The sequence below is a fragment of the Lissotriton vulgaris genome, chromosome 7, assembly GCF_964263255.1.
Source record: "Lissotriton vulgaris chromosome 7, aLisVul1.2, whole genome shotgun sequence".
NCBI lineage: Eukaryota > Metazoa > Chordata > Amphibia > Caudata > Salamandridae > Lissotriton > Lissotriton vulgaris.
Window position 1 is genome coordinate 1,026,116,981 of NC_141695.1, and position 27,317 is coordinate 1,026,144,297.

At 45.8% G+C, this 27,317-nt stretch overlaps 1 protein-coding gene across 4 annotated transcripts in view; it reads right to left on the bottom strand.

Annotated features, from left to right (window-relative positions):
* RUFY1 (RUN and FYVE domain containing 1) overlaps positions 1–27,317 on the bottom strand; it is a 717,137-nt gene that overhangs the window by 266,849 nt on the left and 422,971 nt on the right. For 3 of the 4 annotated variants that reach the window (XM_086931453.1, XM_086931456.1, XM_086931455.1), the window contains one exon: positions 3,886–4,053. The exons of the other annotated variant lie outside the window; for it this stretch is intronic. In XM_086931453.1, coding sequence (XP_086787579.1) covers positions 3,886–4,053 — 168 coding nt within the window. The remainder of the gene's footprint in view (positions 1–3,885; positions 4,054–27,317) is intronic. 4 annotated transcript variants of the gene reach the window in all.

A 27,317-nucleotide genomic window follows, 5' to 3' on the forward strand; every position in this document is an offset into this window, starting at 1 on the left:
AAACCATGCATCTCTGAAGGCCAGCATAGCCATTTTTTCATACAGCCGGAGGTAGCATGAGACTGGGTGGAGGCTTTTGATAAACAGGCGCCTGGTCGCCCCCGAGCTCCCTCCCCAACTGCTCCCAAACTGGATCAAATAACTATGGTCCAGATATTACATTGCCGTAGATCATGGTGTGACACTCCAACATTTTTACAGAGTGAGCGGGAGCAGCACGTTGCAGTCGCAACTGCAGCCTCCCTGGACAGACTTTTGGCATCGCCGCATTTACTTTAATTGGCGGCAACTATGTCAGGAGAGGATCCCTCATCAGAGGAACTTGGCTCCGATACTCCTTCATTGCCACTATTCACTATGCAGTCTATTGCTGATTTAGGCGAACTCTCGTTAACTATGACCAACCTACATCACAGGCTATGCGGCTACCCCATGACACCTTTTGCCTTCACATATGTTGGTATTTGTGGCCCCTCCCTTGCCTGGGAGGGGCCACGACATTGAATCCGCAGTTTTTCCGTACTTTGGTCCCTATTACATGAGTGGGCCTACTAGCCCCCTTTTTTCGTTCTGCACCACTGGAGGGGTTGAACATCCCATGCTGCAATCGCTACAACACCCTAAAGTCTGGGAAATTATTATGACCTCGTTTTGTCCTCCATTCCCTTTTTCTTAGCCTCGTTGTCATGTTTGTGTCAAGTTAGAGTTTTGTGTTTGGATAGTGTTTTTTTGCTCTGTCCAGGGGCTACCTTTCGCATCCCATTAGTCTTTTATTTCTGTCTGAGCAACTGTAGCGATGTGCACCCTCTCAGACGCTCCCAGCTATATCCAGTACACATAGCTTCCCTCTCCACTACACTGGTTTGGTTCCAACACTGACCACAGCTCCTCTACTTTAAAAATTCTCTGACTCACATAACCTAATTATATAGAACTTAGGGGATGAACTCCCAGGAAAACCGTTAAAGGGTACATGCAGCACTGCTCTGTTAGCATACACAAATTGCTTGGTTACGAGAAACTCACTGGACAAGTGTCCCAACTGCAGGCTAGATGGTGGGGCAAGTTCATAGGCTTCCCTGCCTACGCTAGAGGAGTTGAATTATGGATTAGAGCAGGGGTCCTTTTCAGGCTCGACACAGTACATATCAACCTGGACAGCCACTCTGTATTCCTTCATGGTACCCTGCGTGGCCACCCATGGAACATAGGTGTTGTGTATGCTCCCTACTCCGAACAGTAGGACTTTTGGACTTAACTAACAACATTACTTAGGCTGGCCGACTGCCCTATGCGTAATTGTTAAGGACTTCAACTCAGTCCTGGACATTCATCTTGACACCTCCCTTACTGTGAACTCACGTGTCTCTTAATGGAGACATGCTCTGGCAGTGGTTGACTCACTAAGCACTAGATGACAAGAGGGTTCTTAGATATCCTACACACTGGGAGTTTTCCTTTTACTCTTTGGCCCACAAATTACATTCCCAAATAGACCGTTTTGTTTGTTCTATGTACCTCCATAACATAGTGACCTACATCCACTACCACCAGAGTATTATCAGATCATAACCCTCTCTGTATGACGGTGGAATGGGGCAATCCTTCTCCATCGAATCCTATTTGCTGGTTACGATGTTAAGATGTCCCAGCCAGTATCCCAACACATTGACACATTCTTTCAAGAGAATACAGGAAACTTCTACTCCCGTTTGGTGGAGTAGGAAACTTTTAAGATCATCACAAGGAGGCTTTGCAATAAAAACGACAGTGGCTGCTCTCAGGGTGCTTACACTAGATATCCAACAGGCCGAGTCGACTCTGTCAGAGCTATAACGAGCTGTGGTGGTATCCCCTGACAGCACGGGTGAGCAGTGCGAGGCGCGAGTTAGGTTTTTTGGTACTGCTGAACTACTTACGACCCAAGACTGTGCTGCTCACCTAGCTAGAATCCACAATGAGGAAGACAAATCTAGCTGCTTGCTGGCACATTTGGTTTCTCATCCCTTTCCGGATTCTAATCCAATCCGGGGACACGGCTCACACCCAGACATCGATCATTGCCGCCTTTTACAATTACTACTAGGACTTTTATACTGCTCTACCGGTCAGTTTGATAGTTTTGTTGCCCAACTTCCACTTCCTCATTTAACCCGAGAGACCTGAATGCCTCTTGACATGCCCATTATGGAACCTGAGATTCTCTTGATTCAAAGCTCTGCCTAAAGGTAGAGTGCCAGGTACAGATGGCCTAACTCATTAGCTGATATTAATGGTAGGCCATCTTTTCTAAAGGCTCCCTTAATCCTACCCTTAATGCCACACTCAGCTCTACGTTATTAAAACCCCAGAAGAATCCAATGGACTTGGCAATGTATCGTATGCTCTCTATTTTAAATAGTGTCTATAAGATTTCTACCAAATTTCTTGTAAGCTGATTATTGCCGGAACTACCGGAGTTAATATACGATGATCAGGAGGACTTTATATTAGGTCGAAACACCTAGTCAAACCTTCGCAGGCTGTGGCATATTAAGAGTGAATTGGAAGCTTCCTTTCCAAATAAGGTCTGTATTTTATTGAACTTGAAGAAAGCTTTTGATTACCTACACTGGGGTTATATGCACAAAGTGCTGAGTCTATTCGGGATAGGTCCGTACAGTTGGAAATGGATACAAATTCTATACTCTGCCCCTTCAGTCTGGGTTAAAACTGGGAAGTATATCTCAGCACCATGGCCTGTAGGTAGAGGCACCTATCAGGGTTGTCCCTTATCACAGTTATTTGCTATGGCCTTGGAACCTTTGGCAGCCCGACTGCCCCTCCTTGAGGCCACCTGGAGACTACCAGTACATGGTAACACTCACATTGTGGCCCCTATAAACTAATGATCTCCTTTTATATGTCCGAGACACAGACATTGATTTATCCACAATCACACAGGTTATCTCGAAGTTTGCTAAACCCTGTACCACACGGACATCGTGGGTTCCGGGTGAGGGACCACGAAAATATGTCAAAACCAGATGCTGATGGAGTCTATCTCCTGATGCATTGTGGATTTCAGGGGACGACCCACAGGTTACTTCAAAACTGAAACCTTTATTTTGAATTAAAAAAAACTTACGACTATGCTCAACACTAAACAACAGGGACATGCAAAGCATGTGTTCTAGAGCAGCACATGCTGGAAAAATATAATTACATAAACTTGCCTAAAGGCACATTAAAATAGACTATTCACGAGCCCTTCTGTTGTCGTCATCTAGAACAATTTGCTCAATGTTTGGGAAATCTGTGGTCAAAAATGTTCCTTGTAAAAGAGGAAATTACTGTTAAGGCCTCTTAACAACCATGATAATTGCAGTCAGAAGCCAGAAACATAATTGCAGCACTGAATATCACAATCATAGACAATGGAAAAAAGAAATCTAAGCTAGGTTCCCACGCATCAGATTCTCGACATATTTTATTTGGATAGTTTTCATAGTGTGTGTGCCCATTATTTATTAAGAAGAATTTAAATAATGAGAATTTGTGAGAATAGCATGCGAGCATTGCTCCCAAAATGGCCTCTTACCAGAAACCTAAAACTCAAGTGTTCTCTGTACACGTTTGGCACTCTGCTTTATCCTGGCTATCCAGCTTGCTGCTCTATCCAGGCTCTACTGATCAGTTACCCCTATTCATTTTTCCTGTTTCATAAACGTGAATTGTGTACTTTTTGGGTTTTTATTGACACTGTAGCACAGTATCAACTCGCAGGTCAGATTTACGTTCCAATTGTATAAATAAACTCAGGACAGCTCACGTCACAGTGATGCAGTAAGTGGAATATGAACACAAGTTAACCACCAACTATGAAATATATTAGATTAAGGTTACCTGGATTTTCTGGAACATCTGCAGATTAATTGCTTTGACTTCATCCAGCTGCTGGCGTAGTGCAACTAAACTATCTTGCTTTTCATGGGTGTCCTTTTCCAAAAGTTTCATAGCAATTTCCATTTCGGTTTTCATTCCAATTTGAAGCTCTAACTCTTTTTCCATTTCCTTAAAAAATCATGTTGAAATAGGACTTGTTTTGAAAGCGGAATGTTACTGCAAGTCTCCAAAATATTGCGAATTACATATTAGTAAGATATCTGAAGACGTCAAATGAGAACAGAAATAAAAAAAGGACTATGTGGTGGTTTGGACTGATGAATAACGTCATCTATGTTCATTTTATGTGCGTGTCCCAAGAACTGACAAAAAGTTTAACACACTTACACTGCCTTAGCTTGTGAATAGATTGCACTTCCCTAGGTTGACACACATGGTTGGCCCTTGAGCATGATGGCATGTTTTAACCAGCATCGGTATTCTTAACTGCGCATTATGGCTCTCTTACGAACTGTCCAGTGACAGATTGATGCTTTCTTTATTTTGTAGAGCATTCCCCCGAAGAAGGGCTGTCCTTCAGCCCGAAATGCATTGGGATCATTAATTTTGGATGATGCATGTTGGAACATCATTGTGAAACTATATTTCAAATATCCATGAAGCACTCATGAAGCTAATGAGTTTGATTAAAAACGTGGAACCTTTCAAGTTTGCACACTTTACTTTGTGATGAACTGTGTATAAACATTAAGACTTTTTAGTCACTTTAGCGCTGTGCACCGGGGAGCCTTCCTCCAAGTTGGGGAAGCCTTGTAGTAGTCTCTTGTCCCAAGAACCTCTGCAGTATATGCTCTGTTATCTTGTGATAGTTATCTTTGTTAGTATTTTGTTTATCCAGGACGTAGTTGGTAAACTGGGGAGCTAAGGCTATTAAGTTGTTAGTTAAAAGGAGAATGGTTGGAAGTGCTTACCTTGCCCCAGAAGGGATTATGTATGATGTAAAGCTAAACTCCTCATACTCTGTGTAGAGACATTACTGATAGAGTAATGGCAAGGAGCTTGTATCTCTGGAGTAAAATACATATATGTTAGTAAGGAGAAAGACTTTAATCTGAATAGCTGAGGTTTGATGAGGCAGCACCATCACATTTTGCGCCCAACACACTGTCTTGGATGATTATTGCTACATCATAAATAACTTCATTTTTAGTGGCAGGTACCTCAATCTGTTGACATTGGATACAGGTGTATTCACTTGAGGCGTGGCTGTGTGCAAGCCCAGCACACATGCATTGAACTTGCGTGGTTAAGTTCTTAAACTGATGGTGCCATGCTAAAAGGAATGTGTGGTCAGTACTCTGTAATTATGCGAGGAAGTAGTGTGTTAACTGATTAGTTTCATTAACATGCTGTGAATGTTATACCCTATTCTAGAGGTCGGCCATTTCTGGGGATATGAACAGATTCTCTGTGCCTTTAACAAACCATGTATACCACAAACCAAGTCTTACAGGGCTTAACCCATGCCGCACCTTAACTCAGACACAGTTTGATTGGATGGACTCACCTTTGGAGGCAGCCGTTTGGTGCAGACCACTAGACTGGAACACGACACACTATAGAACGCAAATAGAAAGAAAGGAATGCATGTGCAACAGTGAGCCCCGAGCACAGGCAACTCCCGTAGAAGAACATGGTGGATAGCAAGTCGTCAAGGGAATAAGGCAGGTGGAATAAGAGAAGGCAGAAGAGGTGTGATAAGAGCTTACAGATGTAAATACACTTTGAACATAGTGTGATTACAGACAGCTTCAGTGGTATTCCTCCGGTGCACTATTGGTTATCAATATTGACCTAGAGCTGAAACTGAGGTGTGCAAGGAAGAATTTGTGTGTTTTAATTATGTGTGAGTTGGAAGAGATGAAGTGGAACTTCCTACATTATTTAGTATCTGTATGAGGACCCATTCACAAGCTTAAAAGGGAGATAATAATTGTTATGCACTGCCTAGGGCCCGAAGGATTAAGGGTCTCTGAAATGTTACCCAATTGGATTATATCAGATCTCAAAAATGAAGTATTGAGCATAAGATCAAGTTACCTACCTTTGGTAATGCTCCGGTGGTGGCATTGTGCAACTGGCTGGTGACTTGGAAGTGATGATAGAGCCACATATAAGCATCACACTCGACAGTAGATTTTTTTAGGTCTTGCCTAGGCAGTGTATGCGCTGGCTCTTCGAGACATGCGTTATCTACTCTGTTGGATTACAGCTCGCCCATCACTTTTCATTGGTTTTTGTTGCGTTTCTTCCAGAGAGCTTTCTTCTATGTGGGTAATGTATCTTTTTTTGTCACTCCTCTTGGTGTTTGCTCCCTCCCATGGAGCCGGGCCTATTACTTGTATCCTTTCACTTTGCTGTATGTCTGTTTGCTTCTGTGCGCTACTTTTATGGTTGGTTTCTGAAAGTGTTTCAGGAAAGTACAGTTTTTTTCCTCTGTTTTGTTACATAGTGCGAACTCGACCCGTATCGGAGTGCTTTACACGAGCACCAGTTGCATTACTAACGGACACATTCACAGGCACGCAGAAATTAACTGATTCACCCAGAATCAAGGGATGTTGAGCCTTCCACCGAGACTCAAACCCAGTTTTCCAGCTTCAAGGTCAGCTGCTCTAACCTTTACGTCACTTGGAAGCGGAGGGATTGTGTAGAAAACACAGCTTTCATGCTAGAGGATTGTTTCATTTTTGTAATGAAGGCCATACCAATGGGAAAATAAGGTAAGATGTACGATGGGGTTGTAAAGAGGGTTGGTTGCCAGCAGGCTCACCAAAGAGAGGTAGGCGGGCTGGGCTTACGGGTGCATGTTTTAAAGGAAGGCTGTGTGTAAGGAGTGGCCTACACCCCACCTGTCGTGTCCTGCTGGTGTCACCCGTTGCTCTTGGATGTTCTGGAGTGGGCGGGAGCTTTAGAGTAAGTTGGGGGATCCCTACAATGTTCCTGCATCAGCAGCCAGGCCCGAGTTGCTGACAGCCACCGCTTGAATATTGGGAAACAGCAGCTGTGTACTCTCCAATATTAAGGGTAGTTGGAGGAAAACTTGTCAGCTTCAATGCCCTTTTATCCTGCAGGAGTTTATCAGCTATGTGTCTATGAGGAAGGAGAGCACTGCACATGCTGTAGCACTCTGCTCAGTGTGTATATTTGGAGGCCATGCCCTTCTTCGTCTTTCACCTCATGCCTCACTCTAATCAATTTTTCTGTTCCGGGCCCTCCAGTCCCAGTGCACATAGTTTTCATCCCCTTTCTATCCTGTTACTGTTGCTTCTCAGGAAATAAAGCTTCCCGTACCAGAGGTGTGGCACACTGCACGTTAAGCAGCAGAAGACAATGGCTGCTGAGATAAAATATGGTCATACTGCCTATTTTACCGTTACGGAAATAAGCCTGTACTTGAGGGGCATCTAAGGACATAGTAATTATGAAACTGGAAGCGCAAAGTAAGCTGTGTTTCCTGGATACATCTAATATCAGCTTTTCAGCTGTTCAACAGTTGGGCTCACTCGTTCACCTTCCAGCCCTCTCGGGGGAGCAGTTTACCATTGGGGGGGCGGGGGGGGGCTGCCAACTTGAGTCCCTTCTGATAGATAAACCCCCGGCCAGGAAGGAGATCTCTCTATGCTACAATCTAATTCAGGAAGAAATTGACGGGGAATTCCAACTACCAGAGTCCCTGTGGGGCCCCTTAATTCTCGGCCAAAATGTGCAGGATCTGTGGCTGACATCTTGTAAGGTTCTGTGGGACATTGTTAAGCAAGCTTGGCTTCGCAGAAATCATCTTTTCACCATACACAGGGCCTACTATTCCCCACAGAGGCTGTCAAAATTCTCTTCGGGAGGTTCTGTGGCATGTGCCCGGTGCGGCTTAGAAGCAGCCCCAGATGTGCATATGTTCTTTGACTGTCCCCACTTGGCTCCATTCTGGGACTCAATAAGCAACACACTTACGTCCTCACTGGGCTTTCAAGTGTCAGTCGACCTCCCTCTTGTAATCTTCGGAGTTATAGACTTGGCTCGGAGTCCAGCCAAGAACCTTTTGTTCTATTCCATCCTATTGGCAAGAAGGGAAATCTGCAGAAGATGGAAAGATCCTACCCCTCCTTCTCTTAATGATTGGTATGCCTCAGTTCTGCAAGTATCAAAGTTAGACCTGGCTAGGGCCGGAAATCAAGATAAGAGAGCTTTTTGGCATCTGCTCGACTGGGTCCATTAATTGCGCTGGGGTTTTTTTGTGTGGTTTTTTTCCCCCTGGTCTAATGATTACGCAGCTATGGTGTAATCTTCCTGCTCTGCCTTTTTCTGGTTGGAATTTCGGCATACAGTGGCAGTAACAGGTACCTCATTTTAACTCCTTTTCCAGGTTTCCTTGGTGTTTGACCTCCACAGAAAGTGTCATTGCTGTTGGGAGTTGGAACCACTCGCAAACAGAATCCCTGCCAGTTTCGTAACTGAGGCAGCATGACGTCTTTTCTATTTCTGTTGTCGATACTTGAAACCATGATGGTTAATGAGGACCAAAAAAGAAAAAAAAGAAAAAAAATATAATCCAAGGAACCAGTGTGATTCTTAAATAGGGGCCTTTTCAATCAGCAAAATATAGGGGGGCAGTGTCTGCAGTCATGTAGAGCATCCACTAGAAGGAAAATGCTACTTACCAGTATGCATCTGTTCTTGGCATGTAGAGCTGCAGAGTTGTACACTATTCATAGATTGCCACCTAGTGTTGGGCCCGGATGTCTGCAGTTTGTTGTTGTCCTGAAAATTTATTTGGAAGTCACGAGATAGGTGACTCCTCCTTAGGACCACATTGCGCATGGGCATCGGCTCCATCCCCAGATTGTTTTTCGCTATTAGGGAAATGATGGAGCTTTGCAAGTACAAGAAGGATGCCCGTGTAATTTGTATCTAATTAAGATAATACTGGAACAGCCAAGGGTAGCCGGGGAGGCGGGTGGGCGTGTACAACTCTGCAGCTCTACATGCCAAGAACAGATGCATACTGGTAAGTAGCATTTTCCGTTCGAGGCATATGAGCTGCAGATTGTACACAATGCATAGATTATATAGCAGTACCCACTCTTAGCGGCCACCACCCCTATCTGTTGCAGTAGTTTGGAATAATGTTTTAAGAACAGCCTGGCCCACATTAGCTTGTTGTTTTGTTTGCACATCTACACAATAGTGTTTCGTGAATGTGTGTGGTGTAGCCCCTGTGGCTGCTCTGCAGATGTCACCTATGGGAATGTTCCCTAAAAATGCCATTGAGCCCCTATCTTTCTGGTAGAGTGGGCTTTAGGAGGAACAGATAGCGTACTTTTAGCTTTGTGGTAGCAAATCTGTATGGATTTGACAATCCATCTAGCTATTCCAGATTTTGAAAAGGGATTGCCTTCGTGTGGTGGTGAGAAAGACACAAAACGTTGTTTTGTCTTACGAAAGGGTTGTGTTCTTTCTATGTAGGATAGCAACGCTCTTTTGACATCTAAAGTGTGAAGAGCTCTTTCTGCTACTGACTGTGGTTGCGAGAAGAAAACGGGCAGTTCCACAGATTGATTGAGATGGAATGGAGAAATGACTTTAGGCAGAAATTTTGGATTGGTACTAAAAACAACCTTATTTTGATGCATGTGCAAAAAGGGTTCTTGAATGGTTAGTGCTTGTAGTTTACTAACTCTGCGCAGGGAAATAATAGCTACTAGGAACGCAACCTTCCAGGTTAAAAATTGTAATTCACATTTGTGCATGGGTTCGAAGGGAGGCCCCATTAGCCGTGTGAGAACGACGTTTAAATTCCATACAGGTGAAGGTGGTACTCTGGGAGGAATTATTCTTTTAACTCCTTCGACGCTCATGACGAGCTCAGCTCGTCATGGTGTACACCTCCATACACTCATGACGAGCTGAGCTCGTCATGAACAATGGGATTCCCAAATCTGCAGCACCGCAGGAGAATACCATGAGCATCGATGGTGTTAAGGACTTCCATAAAGGCTTTAATGGCAGGCACTCTGAACAGAGATAGATGTTGTCTGTTTTGCAGATATGCTGCTATTGCAGCAAGATGTAGTCTAATAGACGTATAGGCTAAGTTACATCTTTGAAGATGCAGTAAGTAACCTATAATGTGTTGAATAGCCACATCTAAGGGATTAATATCGCTGTTATGAAAATATATATTAAAAATCGTTTCCACTTGGCTGCATAACATGCCCTAGTGGTAGGACGTCTAGCTTCTTTAATGACATTCATGCAGTCTGGAGGAAGGTTCAGATATCCAAATTCTAGGACTTCAGGAGCCAGATCGCAAGGTTGAGCTGAGATGGGTCCGGGTGTCAGATTTCTCCACGGTCTTGTGTTAAGAGGTGTGGAGACGGTAAAACACCTTCACTCCGCAACTTTCACTCCGCATACCTTCACTCCTCATACCATTACAACGCAAGTACCTTTACTCCGCAATACTATTATAACGCATACCATTACATTTTATATGCTTTTACCACACATGCTTTTACAACGAAATTCGTTGTAAATGCATGAATGGTAAAAGCATATGTTTTTAAAATTTAAGTTTAAGGTAAGTATATGGTTTTAGTTTGGGGGTGTTGGGGTATATGTTTTAGGGTTTCAGGGGTATTTTAAGGGTGGGTTTGGGTTATGGGGTACAGGGGTATTTAAGGGTTAAGGGATAGGTTTGGGTTTTGGGGTACAGGGGTACTTTTAGGGTTCAGGGCTAGGTTTGAGTTTTGGGGTACAGGGGTATTTTTAGGGTTCAGGGCTAGGTTTGAGTTTTGGGGTACAGGGTGTTTTTAGGGTTCAGGGCTAGGTTTGGGTTTTGGGGTACAGGGGTATTTTTAGGATTCAGGGCTAGGTTTGGGTTCTTTATTAGCAACCCAGCACAGACAAGACCCGCTTCGGCGCTTAGCCTTTGGCAATTGAGATTCAGCATTTCTACAATTTTTTTATTCCCTCATACACTGTGTTCTTAGGGAGACCATCCTGGCGGACACCAGTTCGATTTTGTGTATCACATAAACTCGGTAAGTTTGATCTTCCAATGTGTCATTAGCCTAAGTAGCCGAAGAGGCTGAAATGCCAGAAACCGGTCCCCGGTAGCTTGTCTCCTTTCTGGTAAAGAATTGGCTTGGTAGTTTAGTCTGCCCTGTTCCCATGATGCACTGGGCCAGGGACAGACTGATTTGCATATAGCCAGGTTCTGAGCTGGGATGGGGCAGTGAGATAAATAACGGTGATGGATCAAGCCCTGATCTTTGGACTGGGTAAGAGTGGTCTGCTCAATTCAGACACTCTGTTCATCACCACCCCCTTTTGTAAATCGATTTTGGCCACTATAGGTGTGGCAGGGTATACTCAGACATGAGTCCCTTTCTCACTGCTCCATCAGGATTCAAGCAAGCCGGGCCGAAGAGGCTGAAATGCCAGAAACCGGTCCCCGGTAGCTTGTCTCCTTTCTGGTAAAGAATTGGCTTGGTAGTTTAGTCTGCCCTGTTCCCATGATGCACTGGGCCAGGGACAGACTGATTTGCATATAGCCAGGTTCTGAGCTGGGATGGGGCAGTGAGATAAATAACGGTGATGGATCAAGCCCTGATCTTTGGACTGGGTAAGAGTGGTCTGCTCAATTCAGACACTCTGTTCATCACCACCCCCTTTTGTAAATCGATTTTGGCCACTATAGGTGTGGCAGGGTATACTCAGACATGAGTCCCTTTCTCACTGCTCCATCAGGATTCAAGCAAGCCGGGCCGAAGAGGCTGAAATGCCAGAAACCGGTCCCCGGTAGCTTGTCTCCTTTCTAGTAAAGAATTGGCTTGGTAGTTTAGTCTGCCCTGTTCCCATGATGCACTGGGCCAGGGACAGACTGATTTGCATATAGCCAGGTTCTGAGCTGGGATGGGGCAGTGAGATAAATAACGGTGATGGATCAAGCCCTGATCTTTGGACTGGGTAAGAGTGGTCTGCTCAATTCAGACACTCTGTTCATCACCACCCCCTTGTGTAAATCGATTTTGGCCACTATAGGTGTGGCAGGGTATACTCAGACATGAGTCCCTTTCTCACTGCTCCATCAGGATTCAAGCAAGCCGGGCCGAAGAGGCTGAAATGCCAGAAACCGGTCCCCGGTAGCTTGTCTCCTTTCTGGTAAAGAATTGGCTTGGTAGTTTAGTCTGCCCTGTTCCCATGATGCACTGGGCCAGGGACAGACTGATTTGCATATAGCCAGGTTCTGAGCTGGGATGGGGCAGTGAGATAAATAACGGTGATGGATCAAGCCCTGATCTTTGGACTGGGTAAGAGTGGTCTGCTCAATTCAGACACTCTGTTCATCACCACCCCCTTTTGTAAATCGATTTTGGCCACTATAGGTGTGGCAGGGTATACTCAGACATGAGTCCCTTTCTCACTGCTCCATCAGGATTCAAGCAAGCCGGGCCGAAGAGGCTGAAATGCCAGAAACCGGTCCCCGGTAGCTTGTCTCCTTTCTGGTAAAGAATTGGCTTGGTAGTTTAGTCTGCCCTGTTCACCATGATGCACTGGGCCAGGGACAGACTGATTTGCATATAGCCAGGTTCTGAGCTGGGATGGGGCAGTGAGATAAATAACGGTGATGGATCAAGCCCTGATCTTTGGACTGGGTAAGAGTGGTCTGCTCAATTCAGACACTCTGTTCATCACCACCCCCTTTTGTAAATCGATTTTGGCCACTATAGGTGTGGCAGGGTATACTCAGACATGAGTCCCTTTCTCACTGCTCCATCAGGATTCAAGCAAGCCGGGCCGAAGAGGCTGAAATGCCAGAAACCGGTCCCCGGTAGCTTGTCTCCTTTCTGGTAAAGAATTGGCTTGGTAGTTTAGTCTGCCCTGTTCCCATGATGCACTGGGCCAGGGACAGACTGATTTGCATATAGCCAGGTTCTGAGCTGGGATGGGGCAGTGAGATAAATAACGGTGATGGATCAAGCCCTGATCTTTGGACTGGGTAAGAGTTGTCTGCTCAATTCAGACACTCTGTTCATCACCACCCCCTTTTGTAAATCGATTTTGGCCACTATAGGTGTGGCAGGGTATACTCAGACATGAGTCCCTTTCTCACTGCTCCATCAGGATTCAAGCAAGCCGGGCCGAAGAGGCTGAAATGCCAGAAACCGGTCCCCGGTAGCTTGTCTCCTTTCTGGTAAAGAATTGGCTTGGTAGTTTAGTCTGCCCTGTTCCCATGATGCACTGGGCCAGGGACAGACTGATTTGCATATAGCCAGGTTCTGAGCTGGGATGGGGCAGTGAGATAAATAACGGTGATGGATCAAGCCCTGATCTTTGGACTGGGTAAGAGTGGTCTGCTCAATTCAGACACTCTGTTCATCACCACCCCCTTTTGTAAATCGATTTTGGCCACTATAGGTGTGGCAGGGTATACTCAGACATGAGTCCCTTTCTCACTGCTCCATCAGGATTCAAGCAAGCCGGGCCGAAGAGGCTGAAATGCCAGAAACCGGTCCCCGGTAGCTTGTCTCCTTTCTGGTAAAGAATTGGCTTGGTAGTTTAGTCTGCCCTGTTCCCATGATGCACTGGGCCAGGGACAGACTGATTTGCATATAGCCAGGTTCTGAGCTGGGATGGGGCAGTGAGATAAATAACGGTGATGGATCAAGCCCTGATCTTTGGACTGGGTAAGAGTGGTCTGCTCAATTCAGACACTCTGTTCATCACCACCCCCTTTTGTAAATCGAATTTGGCCACTATAGGTGTGGCAGGGTATACTCAGACATGAGTCCCTTTCTCACTGCTCCATCAGGATTCAAGCAAGCCGGGCCGAAGAGGCTGAAATGCCAGAAACCGGTCCCCGGTAGCTTGTCTCCTTTCTGGTAAAGAATTGGCTTGGTAGTTTAGTCTGCCCTGTTCCCATGATGCACTGGGCCAGGGACAGACTGATTTGCATATAGCCAGGTTCTGAGCTGGGATGGGGCAGTGAGATAAATAACGGTGATGGATCAAGCCCTGATCTTTGGACTGGGTAAGAGTGGTCTGCTCAATTCAGACACTCTGTTCATCACCACCCCCTTTTGTAAATCGATTTTGGCCACTATAGGTGTGGCAGGGTATACTCAGACATGAGTCCCTTTCTCACTGCTCCATCAGGATTCAAGCAAGCCGGGCCGAAGAGGCTGAAATGCCAGAAACTGGTCCCCGGTAGCTTGTCTCCTTTCTGGTAAAGAATTGGCTTGGTAGTTTAGTCTGCCCTGTTCCCATGATGCACTGGGCCAGGGACAGACTGATTTGCATATAGCCAGGTTCTGAGCTGGGATGGGGCAGTGAGATAAATAACGGTGATGGATCAAGCCCTGATCTTTGGACTGGGTAAGAGTGGTCTGCTCAATTCAGACACTCTGTTCATCACCACCCCCTTTTGTAAATCGATTTTGGCCACTATAGGTGTGGCAGGGTATACTCAGACATGAGTCCCTTTCTCACTGCTCCATCAGGATTCAAGCAAGCCGGGCCGAAGAGGCTGAAATGCCAGAAACCGGTCCCCGGTAGCTTGTCTCCTTTCTGGTAAAGAATTGGCTTGGTAGTTTAGTCTGCCCTGTTCCCATGATGCACTGGGCCAGGGACAGACTGATTTGCATATAGCCAGGTTCTGAGCTGGGATGGGGCAGTGAGATAAATAACGGTGATGGATCAAGCCCTGATCTTTGGACTGGGTAAGAGTGGTCTGCTCAATTCAGACACTCTGTTCATCACCACCCCCTTTTGTAAATCGATTTTGGCCACTATAGGTGTGGCAGGGTATACTCAGACATGAGTCCCTTTCTCACTGCTCCATCAGGATTCAAGCAAGCCGGGCCGAAGAGGCTGAAATGCCAGAAACTGGTCCCCGGTAGCTTGTCTCCTTTCTGGTAAAGAATTGGCTTGGTAGTTTAGTCTGCCCTGTTCCCATGATGCACTGGGCCAGGGACAGACTGATTTGCATATAGCCAGGTTCTGAGCTGGGATGGGGCAGTGAGATAAATAACGGTGATGGATCAAGCCCTGATCTTTGGACTGGGTAAGAGTGGTCTGCTCAATTCAGACACTCTGTTCATCACCACCCCCTTTTGTAAATCGATTAGCCTAAGTAGAGGCGTAAATCTACGCGCTTTTTACAGAGTGGTTTACATGTTGGGGGTGTGTGTGGGTTCACGGGAATCCAGGACTTGGCCATGGTAGTGGGAGTGTGTTGCGCATATCATTATAAAATCACTAAATAAACGTCATAATTGATGATCAAGTGATCAAAGTCAATTACCCGAGGGGTTGAAGGAAAGAAACCTGGGCTTTAACACTACAGATATAGTGTTAATATTGAAACTCACGTGAGCATATTTCACTTATTTAGAGTAACACCTTATTTAGAGAAGTAGAAATCTGAAAGGGCGAGCAGAGTGAATGGTGGGTAAAATATATGTTTCTATCATTACCCTCTGCTCTTTTCCAGTGAATGTTTTTTCCACATTATGGGGTCTAATCTCCACTGAACGATCATAAGATTTGGAGGAGTACGGATCTGAATGACCTACTCTATTCTGAAGGCCCTGTGACCAAATTACGGCTGGGCGGAAAGTGGCTCTGATAGCGACAGACCTGAGGAAGACCAGGGTGACCTCTTTAGGCACAATTCAAGCGGTCGAAACATGTTGACTTCAGCAGTGGTAGGAGGGAAGTCTTGAGGAACCTCGTTTCCTCAATAAGACATTTTCCCATCCTTTATCTTATTTTTAATCCTGATAGGGGTATCAAACTGCGTCTAATAAAGTAATTTTTTCTTTTGGCACCCTTAATCAGTTTTAATCACATCCTTACTGCACGTTTTTGTCGCACTATCAGTTACGCCACAAGGTGTTCACTGCACGTTCTACAACTTATATGTGTTACTCGTTGTACGTATTGATTCATTTGGTTGTACGTCCTGTAGGGTGGAATTTATTATTTTTTCCCCCTCCCTAATGCTCCGCCCTGGATGTGGCTACACCAGGGCGTTTGTAGCAGGCCCTATGATGAAGCATGTCACATACCTTGGTATGTGAGTGAGGGCAGTTTTTCCAAATTGGGAAATTTTCCTTGATTGTGCCTTTGTTGTGTACTCTATATACCCCCTCTGTGGGAACATTAGTGTGTATCTGGGGGCCAGGGTATTGGAGTTTAAACAATAGTGGCCCTCCTCCCTCTTTTGTGTTGATTGATGTGATGTTGATCCATGCAGGCAGGAATTGTTGGAGTCTTTCCCCCACAGGAGTGGAATGTTGAAGGGGAGGAAAGTCAATGGGTGGGGTGGAGACAGAGCGGGAGGTGATGTTCTTGCCTCTGCCTTTGTTGTTGTCACCCCTGTAAACCCCTCTCTGGGAGCCCTTGGTGAATGTGGATTGGCCAGGGGTTTTATAGGAAGAGGAGGGACTTTCTGAGGAGTAGCCTCTTGTGTTGTCTCTGTACGATGAGCGACGAAAAGAACGTCTGGGAGCTTGCTGCTGCAATGCTCCCATAGATTTTGCAGTGTCAGTGTCTTACTTCATTTTTTCCAAAGACACGCCAACATTTGGGCCAAATAGGTGCGTTTCATCAAATGGCTGATTAAGTATGGAGTTTTGCACCTCAGGTTTAAAACCTGAAATACGTAGCCAGGCATGTCTACGTAGTAAGGTGCTGGTATTGATTGCCCTTGAGGCAGTATTTGCAGCGTCTAGGGCACAACGGATGGAAGTATTTGTGATATTTTACCTTCCTGTATCAAGTTCATTAGCCTTGTTTTTGTATTTGTCTGGTAGGTGCTGCATTAGGGACTCTAGTTCATCATAATGTGCCCTGTCGTATGTTGCCAGCAAGGCTTGGGTGTTGGCAATGCGCCAGATGTTAGCTGCTTGTGCCGCAGTTCTTTTGCTAGAGGCGTCAAGGAGTTTAGATTCTTTGTCTGGTGGTGAGGCTTCACCTGTTTGGGAATTAGCACGTTTACGTGCATTGGATACCACTAAAGAATCTAATTGTGCCGGCCCTTTAATATAATCTGGGTCTGCAGGGGCAGCGTTATATTTTTTCTCAATGTGGGGATTGAGGACCCTAGCTCTAACGGGGTCTTTAAACATTTCTGTTGCGTGCGTGATGACGCCCTTAAGCATTGGTAAGATGGCCGTAGATCTTTGTGTTGTCTAATAGGAAGTCTTCCTCCACTGTGTCAGTGTGTAAGTCCACCCCATGATATTGTGCAGCCCTCTGGACTAGCAGGTTAAAACCTATGGTGTCCTTTGGTGGGGAAGGTCTGGGAGGATAGACATCATCCTGTGGGACATAAGGCACATCGGGGTGCTGTAATCATCCCATGGATTAGGTGACTGAGGGGGACTATTAGCCTGTGGTGGGTAATGAGCACCCCCACCTTCATAATCAGAATCTGTGTGCACATCATCGTCTGGATTAGGAGATGGTGTAGGTGAATGCTGTGGTGGTGGAGGTGTATGAGTAGGAACAGTATGGGGAGGTGGAGGAGAAGGGACCCTTAATGGAGAGGTTGCAATGTCTCTCTTCTTTGCAGGGGGAGGAGGTGCTGGCGCCTCAAGTGGTCTCTTCTTGGAGCTGAGAGTCAATTGTCCAGTTTTGGGATCCTTTACAAGAGTTTTTTGTTGTGGATCCGGTGTAAAAAGCTCTTGTGAGCCAGGTAGATCCTTTGGCGTCGAAATTTTCGGCTCCATAGTTTTTTTAGGCACCGAGTCGGCAGTTGGCTTAGGAGTGTGCCCTTTCGAAGTGTCTTTTACGGGAACCTGTTTTTTCGGCTCTGCTGCGTGTGAATCTGGGTCTTTGGTTGATTTTTTGCTCGGCTTTGAGTGCGGTTTCGGTGTCGATACCCGCTGCCAGTCTTCGGCGCCGTGTGCTTGGGTGTCGAAGCAACGGTCGACGCGGAAGAGGAAGATGGCTTTTTCTTCGGTGTCAGTACTGGGTAGGCACCGGAAGTAGGCTGGCTCGAGCCCGAGCCGCCTGAAGGCTTTGTAGTCTTCTTTGCCGGGCCCAAAGGCGGGGCGTTAGAAGCAGTGTCTCGGTGTGCACCGAGCCCGAAGGTGAGGGTGTGACCGAAGCCTTTTTAGATGGTGTCGAGGAAGGGGTGGGGTCGACGGTCTTACTTATGACCCGTTGAGCTGGAGTGACCTCCTCGACATCGGAGTCTTCGGCATCTGATGCTCCGATACTCTCTTCGCCGTGCTGGTGTTATGGCACGTCGACGCCCTCTTCGAAGATGTCGTTGGGAATCGGAGCTGACGAGCGAGCCATAGTTCTTCGAGCTAGTCGGTCCCGGATCGTCTTCTTGGAGCGGAATGAGGCACACGCCGAACAGTCTTTGGCCTCGTGCTCCGGTGAAAGGCACAGGTTGCACCCCTCAATGTGGGTCGTTGTGGGGAAACTTCGACCCACATTTAGGACACTTCTTGAATGGGGTCCTTTCCATGAGCCAGAAAGTAAGGCCTAAGTAGGCCGAAGGCCTTCGTCGATGACCGGAATGGAAGACTTCGAAGTTAGAGAATCGCGTCGTAGATCGCGATCGAGACAATACCGTCGAACTGGGTGAGGATTGCGCGCCGAAGGAAATTTGGTTCCAAACCGGAGCGCAGGAAACACATCCGAGCCCGAAGGTGGAAAAAAACTATCTGGGGATAGAGCCGATGCCCACGCGCAATGCGGTCCTAAGGAGGAGTCACCTATCTCGTGACTTCCAAAGAACTTTTAAGGACAACAACAAACTGCAGACATCCGGGCCCAGCACTAGGTGGTGATCTATGCATAGTGTACAATCTGCAGCTCATATGCCTCGAACAGAGCATTACCGAGGGTAAGTAACTTGTACTTCTACTGTATACTTCTAACCACAGAATCCTCATCTAAAAAACTGATGCCAAAGCAGTGGCACCAAAAGGTGGTGGGCCTGTGGAATGGCCCAGATCAAAAAGTCCTACAGGACCGAATGGGCAAGATATCCATCCAGTTGGACCTCGGTGTCAAGGCAGTAGTGCTTTGAAAACCTGTGTACTGACACCCATGTTGCAGACTGACAGATGTCAATGATGCACATTCTGCATGTCAACGCAGTGGCAGAATCCTTGGTCCTGATAGAATAACCCCTAGTCCTCCGAAAGCTGCTCCTTGGCCAGTGCTTAGCAGATCTTAATGCAGACAACCATTCACTTTCAAAGCATTCTTTTCAGTGTGGTCTTGCTTTTCTTTGCCCCAAATAAACCCACAAAGAGCTAATCGTCCATCCAATCGTCTTTGGGACGATCAATGTAATTTTGGGGTCAAGCTGCTGGAGTCTCTCTTCCTCTTTCTAGGGTGAGGCTGAGCAAAGAACGTTGGTAGAGTGATGGATTGCCCAATGTGAAAAGCAGTCATGACTTGTCAAAAAGGCCACTCTCGATCTCAACACCATCTTATCTGGGGAAAAAAGGTGTGCAAAGTGGCTGCACCAAGAGAGCTTGGAGTTCACTTACATGGCGAGGCGAAGTCCCTGCAACCAGAAACACCGTTTTAGGAGTCAGGACACATAACAGATAGCTGTGCCTTGGTTTAAATGATGTACATATAAAGTGAGGAACAAATTAAGATCCAGCTGTAGCATCGCAAAGGGTTCTGGAAGAAAGAAATACGTTGACCCTTTTAGAAATCTCAACACAACGGTGATTTGAACAAGGACTGTTGGACAGGTACACATATAAAAAGGCAGAAAGGGCTAACAGATAACCTTGTGCAAGCCCTTGCTAGGCCAGAGACAAATGAACTGTAGGCCATCCAACAATTTGGCCTGCAGTGGATTAGTATTCTGCCACACCAGGCTACCAGGACCCCTGGCAGCCAGGATCATATCCACATCCACATCTTAGGTAGGAAGATCGAAGGCAGTCAACTGTTGCCACTCAATCTCCACGTACAGAGATGCAGACTGTACAAATTTGGGTGCAGGACACTATCCTGCTGCTGCAACAGGTCCTCCAGAAGCGGTAGCTTGGCCAGATAGCATATGCTTCTGGCCAGAAGTTTAAGGCACAACACTCCCCTTTCCAAATCTGTTGCCAGTAGGATGACTTGGGCCCTGTCATTCCTGATCATATTCAGCTGGAGAGGCTGTGGCTGAACAGGGTTCAGGAGTTCCCTGTCTCAGAGAGAGAAAGGTTTCTTGGAAATTCCAGTGCTCAAAATATTTGACATTGTATGTTCTCAATGATGGTGAAACTATCCAGCCAGGGTTCTCCCAATTGCTGAAAGATCCCCTGTGCCAACTTAAGGTGTAACCACCATTCATGATCTCTCAGGCGCCAGCTGCTGAGTTCATCCACCCTGGCGTTCAAAGATCTCACCAGTGGTTCATGACCAGGTAAATGCCCTGGTGCTTCATCCAGTTCCAGAGATGAAGTGCCTCCTGGCATAGGATGCAGAATCCCACACAGCCCTGCTTGTTGCGGTAACACTTGGCGTCTACTGTGAGAACCTGAGCAATCCTCCCTATGGTGGACAAAAGAAAGGCTTTCAGTGCCAGATGGATGGCCGCCAACTCCAACAGACTGATGGGGAGATGAGTCTCTGTCAGAGACCAGAGCCATCGGATCTCCACTTCATACAGAGGACCTCCTCATCCCATCACTGATGCATATGTCACCATCGTCAGCTTTGGGTGGATCAGAGAGAGGGGTGAGCTGCTGCATGACCAGTTGTGATTGAGCAACCACTGCAGGTCTTTAACAGTCTCCTCCAAAATCTCAATGGAATCAGACTGTTTACCCTGGTGCTGGACAGACTGAGACTTCAGGTTCCACTGCAGAGCCTGCATATGCCACCTGGCATAGTTGACGAGGAGGACGCCAAAAGGCCCAGAGCTAGAGCCACTCTAACAGAGCCACAGGTCTGAGGATGAAACTTTGGGATCACAGCCCAAATGTTCAAGTCTCGTGGTGGTGGAGGAAAAGCCCAGGAAAAGGAACCTCTGCTATGTTAGGAGGCTCGCCATCATCTGAAGGTGAAAACGACTGACTGTGTGAGCCAGCTTTCAACAGCGAGTCGCTCAGGTAGAGGAAAACAGGAATCGCCAACCTTCAAAGCTATGCTGCGATCACTGCCATCACTTTCATGAACATCTGAGGGTTGCTGGTGAGTGAAAAGGGAGTACAGCAAATTGATGACACTTAGCGTTGTCTGTTTAATCCCTGCCCGACCCCAAAATTACTGAGATGCAATGTTGCAGGGGTAGTGGTCCTCGAAGTTGCCTAAACTCCAATCTTTGAATAGCCTTGAAAGATCCAAAACTGTTAAAGGTACAGTCTCACAGGTGTGGAAACACCCAAGGAACATGCAGAGAGGTACAGCTTTCTTTAAAGCATTCCAATGTTGAATCACTCTTCTCGCCAAGGAGGCAAGAACCATCGAACTGCATGTCCATTAAAGAGGCAAACACGTCACCAGATAAGCCTGTGGATCTCGTCCAAGAGTGCTGCCGAAGCACTATGGTAGAGCCAGCTACTCTGCCCATGATGTCAGTATTGCCCAGACCGGATAACATACTTTGCAGCATCCTGACCATCCTGAATGGTTTGAGCCAGGTTGGCCAGAAATTCCTCTGGGGTTACCAGCAAAATCTCATCAACATGTCACTAAGACCCTAGGTATATCTCAGCAACAAACAGCTGGCTTTGACTGACTAGACAGGGCTAGACTGACAAAGGAAACATTTGCTTCCTAAAAAGTACGATTGTATAAACTTCCATAGTTGGCAGTTGTAGCTTTAATGCCTCACTCGGTCACGCCTAACTCAGCTTGCACGTCTCAACCCCATTGCAAACTATGCACTCTTCTATTGCAGATTCTGGGGTGGACCCGGGGTCGGTGCGGCTTCAGGGGGCCAAATACTCCTGGTGGAGAGGAATTCGGCTTGGAGTCAGATAAGACTATAGGAACAAATTGTTTTTTCTTTGACACCATCTAGGTCAGTGGGGATGGTATGAATTTGGGTGGCGGACTGGAGGTGAGCTCTTGCAATTGGGCAGAACCTGAAGCAAGTTCAGGATTGACAGAAGGCGCTGAGGGTGGTCCTGCCATCAGTAACCTGTTTGGAGGCCTTAGTGAATCTTTCAATGGGAGCTGAAAGAGGTTAAAAATTAGCAACATGGCTTTTTGAAAGGCCTCAATCAGTTGCAATGACATTGATGGACCCAGAAACTATGGGTGCATGCAGATCAGTTGTGGAACCAGCTCCTCGGCTGGGGACTAGGAGTAAAATTGCAAGGCACCATGGAATGGGTCAAATCTCAATTGGTCTTTTTGTGCTTTCCCTTCGACTGACCGCAAAACTTAGATAGCTACGAAGACCTGTTGCGGGAACAGCCTTGAGAGTGAGAAGGGATCCGCACACTCAACTTCGAGTGGGACTTTTTATGGTGATTGGCAACTTACAGCTTTGCTTCACCTTCCCGGATAGCTCTTGGGTTCATGAGAGCACACTCCTCACAGGTCTTTGAGGTGTGACCAATACCCAGACACTTTAGGCACACTTCATAGATCTATCACAGGCAATTGTTTGTGAAGGTTCCTACAAGGTTTAAACCCTTTACTTTTTGGAAGGAACACAGTTCCCCTACATTCTGGCAAAAAATATTTTGCAAGAAAAAAAAAATGTCTACACACAAATACATCTCTTCACACGCAAGCTTTCTAAAAGTACACTTCTATACCAAAGTCTAACCTCAGCATGCATACTCTTTGGAGCATTCATATATGCCACCTAGAAAAAAGAACAAAAAGAAGGTATTATCCAGGGTATAGGCTCAGTGTTTAAAGTTCGACACGTGCCACATCAGCAATCCTCCTAAGCACTTAACACAGACAACTAGTTGATTCAGAAAAAACACTGTTTTCCAGGAAATGTATTTGCAAATAGCTTGTGTATTGGCTGAAGGACTTTTCATCACGTGTGACAAAACATTACTACACATTTATAGGAGGCTTCCTTGTCAGAGGGAAGACTCTAAAAAGACCTTATAAATACGACTTCAATATTCTGTGGGAGCACAATGAAAGACATTCAGGTCGGAGATATCTTGATATGTTTGCAAAGTGAACTATGATCATAAAACTTTAATAAATTCCTTCCTAAGAGCCAAATAAGCTATGCCAGGGTGTATGTAAGCCACCCAGAAATGCATGAGCGGTAATTTTAGAAGACTGAATTGGTCCAAAGCCAAAGTTCTGCAGCTAGATTAAAACAACCCCTGGTCCTTTCTAGCTTGGCCCTCCAAACTGGGTACCGTCCCTGTACAAAGTAAAAAGGTTAAAGGTTTTGGCTTCAGGCTTAATAAGCAACACACTCTAAATTCCTAAATCAATGCAGTGTTTTCCTCTTGAGAATGTTTAAGAAAACTTTGCGGTTTATTTGTTCACACCTCAGTGGTGAATGATGCTGTAAACTCAAGATTGGATAACTCCAATGGCTGTTATTCAGGCCTTTTGGTAGTCCCACTAGGAAGGCTGCAAAGGGTCAAAAACACAGCAGTAAATTAATTAGCAAAGTAGTTTAATTTCCAGAAACGTGATAGAATCTGAGGCCTGACAAACCCTTTAATTGCTCCTAGGGGAAAAGCCAATTCAATTTAAGACATCATGCTATTGTCATAAACCTCTTAATGAGCAAGTGTCCTCTTTCTTTCAGAAGTTGTTACCAAGGAACTCACTCTTGCGCCCGCTTTGGTTTAACAGTTTACATTTGTTGACTGTACCTCGCTTTGCTAGAGCAAGAGTGGGTGGCAAGCTTCTTCAGTTTCGGCACACACCTTTGTAATGCTCTTCCCTCTTTTTCCAATCAAGAAAAAAAACCTATAAACTATTCAAAAAAGATATTCTGTGAACCAATATTGTCTGGGCCACCTTAGGGGTGATTAATATCATGTGGCATCGTTGCTCTTCAGTTTCACAATGGCTTTTTTAATAAAAATGAAACGGGGGAACCTATGTTTATGACCTTAACAATACAATAAAAACACATGCTTCCGCACAACCTCTTTTGTGGATCTTTGCTTAAGATGAATGTGCGTTTCGTGTTTGTCCGAGATGCAAACAACTCCAGCGTTGGATTTTCCCATGACAGTGGCTGCTGACTACTTAGAACCTTATGAATTTCTGATATTTGTAGTGAATTAAGAAGTGGAAATAAGGAACTTGGAGGTCTAAGTATACCATATACTTACACTCCACTAGCACCTTAGGAGTTCCGTTAGAGGGACCATCCAGAATGACTGTATACTAGAGGAAGACTTTGACCTGATGAATAAGAAAGGTACTGGGCTAATGGATGAATTCCATAGCATGATCAGGATTTAGGTGTTTAGTCTGTGCAGATGTTTGTGATTGTGTGGTAGTGTTGGGGGTGAGGGGGTAGATGTTCGATGAATTTTAGCTTGTGCCTGAATTGTATGAGATTCAGCATCCATTTTTCTGATGTTATTTGCGCCCATTCTGGGCTGTAGGTTTTAATTTTTCCATGTCCAGGACCACATTTCTGAGGGGTTCGTTGAGATAGCAGCCGGCTCCAAGGCACTGTCAAAGGAGGCATCCTGATTCTTGTGATTCTGCTTGAGAACCACCCACGCATTTCAATTATAGTTTGCTGTAGAATCCTGCAAGTGTCTCACTGGTGGGCACCTGTTGTTGCTGGCCACAGGAGAATGGAACGGATAGCATCTATTGTGGCTGATTATAGCTTTCATATCTAGAACTTTGATGATACCCTTCCCCTTATGCAGTCATTGGTTGAATGCTGCTCCAAACGGGTAATCTGGGTTGGATTATTTATTTGGTTTAGGTGTGAGCAGTTTTGCAGCTAGCTGCAGTGAAACTTTGCTTGGGGATGTATACTCCAGGAATATTTCTGATCATTTTCCAGTTCTAAGTTCTACTGTAAATGGAACAATAATGGATGGTTGCGTCATCAACAGGGTGCATGTCGAAAGAACTGTCCTTGCCAGATTCTTTGTCAACAGCATGGTCTATGGGGTGGTCGTCAACAGACAATTTCTTTATTGTTTTCTATTTAGAAGGTGGAGTTTGTGACCTCATCAACGGTGTGTCCACTGATGACTTTTTAAGTTGTGGTGACACTGAGGTAGATTAAGCCTTTTCTGCACTTCCGATTTGGACACAGACAGAGGCTTGCTAGATTGTTTGTGGGCATTTTTGGATTTGTTCCTGAGGCTCATAAAATGACGAAGCCAGTTGTTCCACACAGGGTGAGGTTTTTGATGACTGGCCAGTTCTGAGATAGCAATTACGTTCTTATTACCCCTTCTCAGAAAGGGTGCTCTGGACGGACTCATGCCCAGTTTAAGGGGTTTCTATGACTACATATTTCTGTAATCAAATCAAAAGCCTTCCTTCATGGCCCTTAAGAACCGTTGCCGAGAATGTTATGCATATTTTGCAGTCCTTGGTCTTGTGGTTGGGGTGTAGGCAGCAGATACACCTCACAAAATTAATCTGTGTACATTTTCAACTATTCACAAGCATCTCAGGCTTTGAAGCAATTCTCTTTGAAGAAGATTGCATTTTAGGAAAAAATATCTTTCTCATGTAATCAGAAGCAGGTGGTGGATGACTCAACACACAGAGAGGGGCGTGAAAAGGACTTCTGAAATAAAAGTAGAGTTGTTTGTCTGAAGAGAGAGCAAGACTCCATGATTCACTTTCAGCTGGTGAGATGGCCTCAGAACAGGTGGAGATCCCAGTACTGTAATCATTTGTTTGACAATGGGTCTTTTATACTGATGTTAACGGGCTAAAGGCCTTTAATGCAGTTAGGCTGTAAGTCTGCTTTAGTTTTGTTGCCATGGAACTCCCACCTCAATGACTGGGAATGTTTCAAGCATGTGAATCTAGCAAAGTACCAGTAATGGAGAAGGAATAATTAATGACCTGTATCCTAGTTCTCCTGCAGGGGAATCTTGATTGTAGTCAAAGTTATGAAACTGTTCTGTGCACATGCAGGATCTCGGAGCACATTTCACAAATATATATCCAATTTTATATACATCTTTACTTAAAAAAAAGCCTATTCCTTTAAAGAAAAAAACAGTATTTTAGAAAAGCCCATGAAAGGCTATATTGGCCAAAGTTTGGCTATTTACTTCAAATAAGTAATCATTTTTATAGGAACACTAGAAATAATGTGGTGACTAGAAAACTCTTTTGGAACCGTTTTTTAAAGGAAGGTGAACAGAAATAGGGACAATAGAGAAACAGGCTGAAGCATGAAAGACAGGGGACACTGGTGCTCCTCCTTAAAGGAGTATCATTCCACAGGTATCCAATAATGCCCTGTAGGTGGCAGTTGAGCAGTTCTTTATTCTGACTCCTGATGACAGGATCATTTAGCATGGAGCATGACCTTTTGGAGGTGTTCTTCCTATCCAAAACCTTCCTTCGCTTAAGGTATTTAGAGACAAATCTGCAATTTCTTTCTGTTTGTTGACAAAATAAAAATGTTTTCCTTCACAAAATATAATTTCACATGTGGAACAAAGAAATCTCAAACAGACCCTCACACCTGTGCATTGTGTGTCTTTCCGATTCATATCCTCCTGACTCCTGCAAATTTTGCAAAACATGTCCAGGAGAACTTAAAGGTCAAGGAGAAGTGCAGGGTTCATGGACTTCAGAAGATTGATGCAGGCGTAGAAGTAGCATGCCGAAGACCTGAGGGACATGCAGAGGGTACCCTCTCTACCTCTGCTCCATTTCCAAGGACCCCCTATGTGAGAGACCTAGGGAAAGATCACAGAGGAAGAAGAGAAAATGCACCCAGTCAACGACTATGAAGCTGACGAGAGCTGGCTCAAGAAGTAGTTTGGGGGGGCGTGGCCGAGCGCGAAGCGAGATGGCCGCTTAGGCTGTGAGCTCCGCTCGCCGCGGCATGAAATCCTGAAATTATCCTGCCTCCCCCCGCTTGCACCAGCTCAGCGCTGATCTTCTGCGGCGTCGGAAGACCCGGGGAGTAGCTGGCGGCAGCCTTGGAGTTCGACGTGACCGGCATCCCCCTTCTTTGATCCCTGCCGCCTGAGTCGTGACGGTGTCGGGCAGCTGGCCGAGGGGCCGGATGTTGACGCCGGCTGTTGTTGGTACCTGAGACCGCGGCTGTGCAGGCCAAGACGCCCGGGGATCGGGACTGCAGAAGGTGGCATTGGAGCTGCACGGATGAACGTGGTGACCGAGCGCAGCCCCAGAAACGGACGCACACATTGGGAAGTCCGCTACGCCAGCTTGTAAGATCGTCCCTTTGTTCTTGGGACTGCTTGATTAGAGTGACTGGT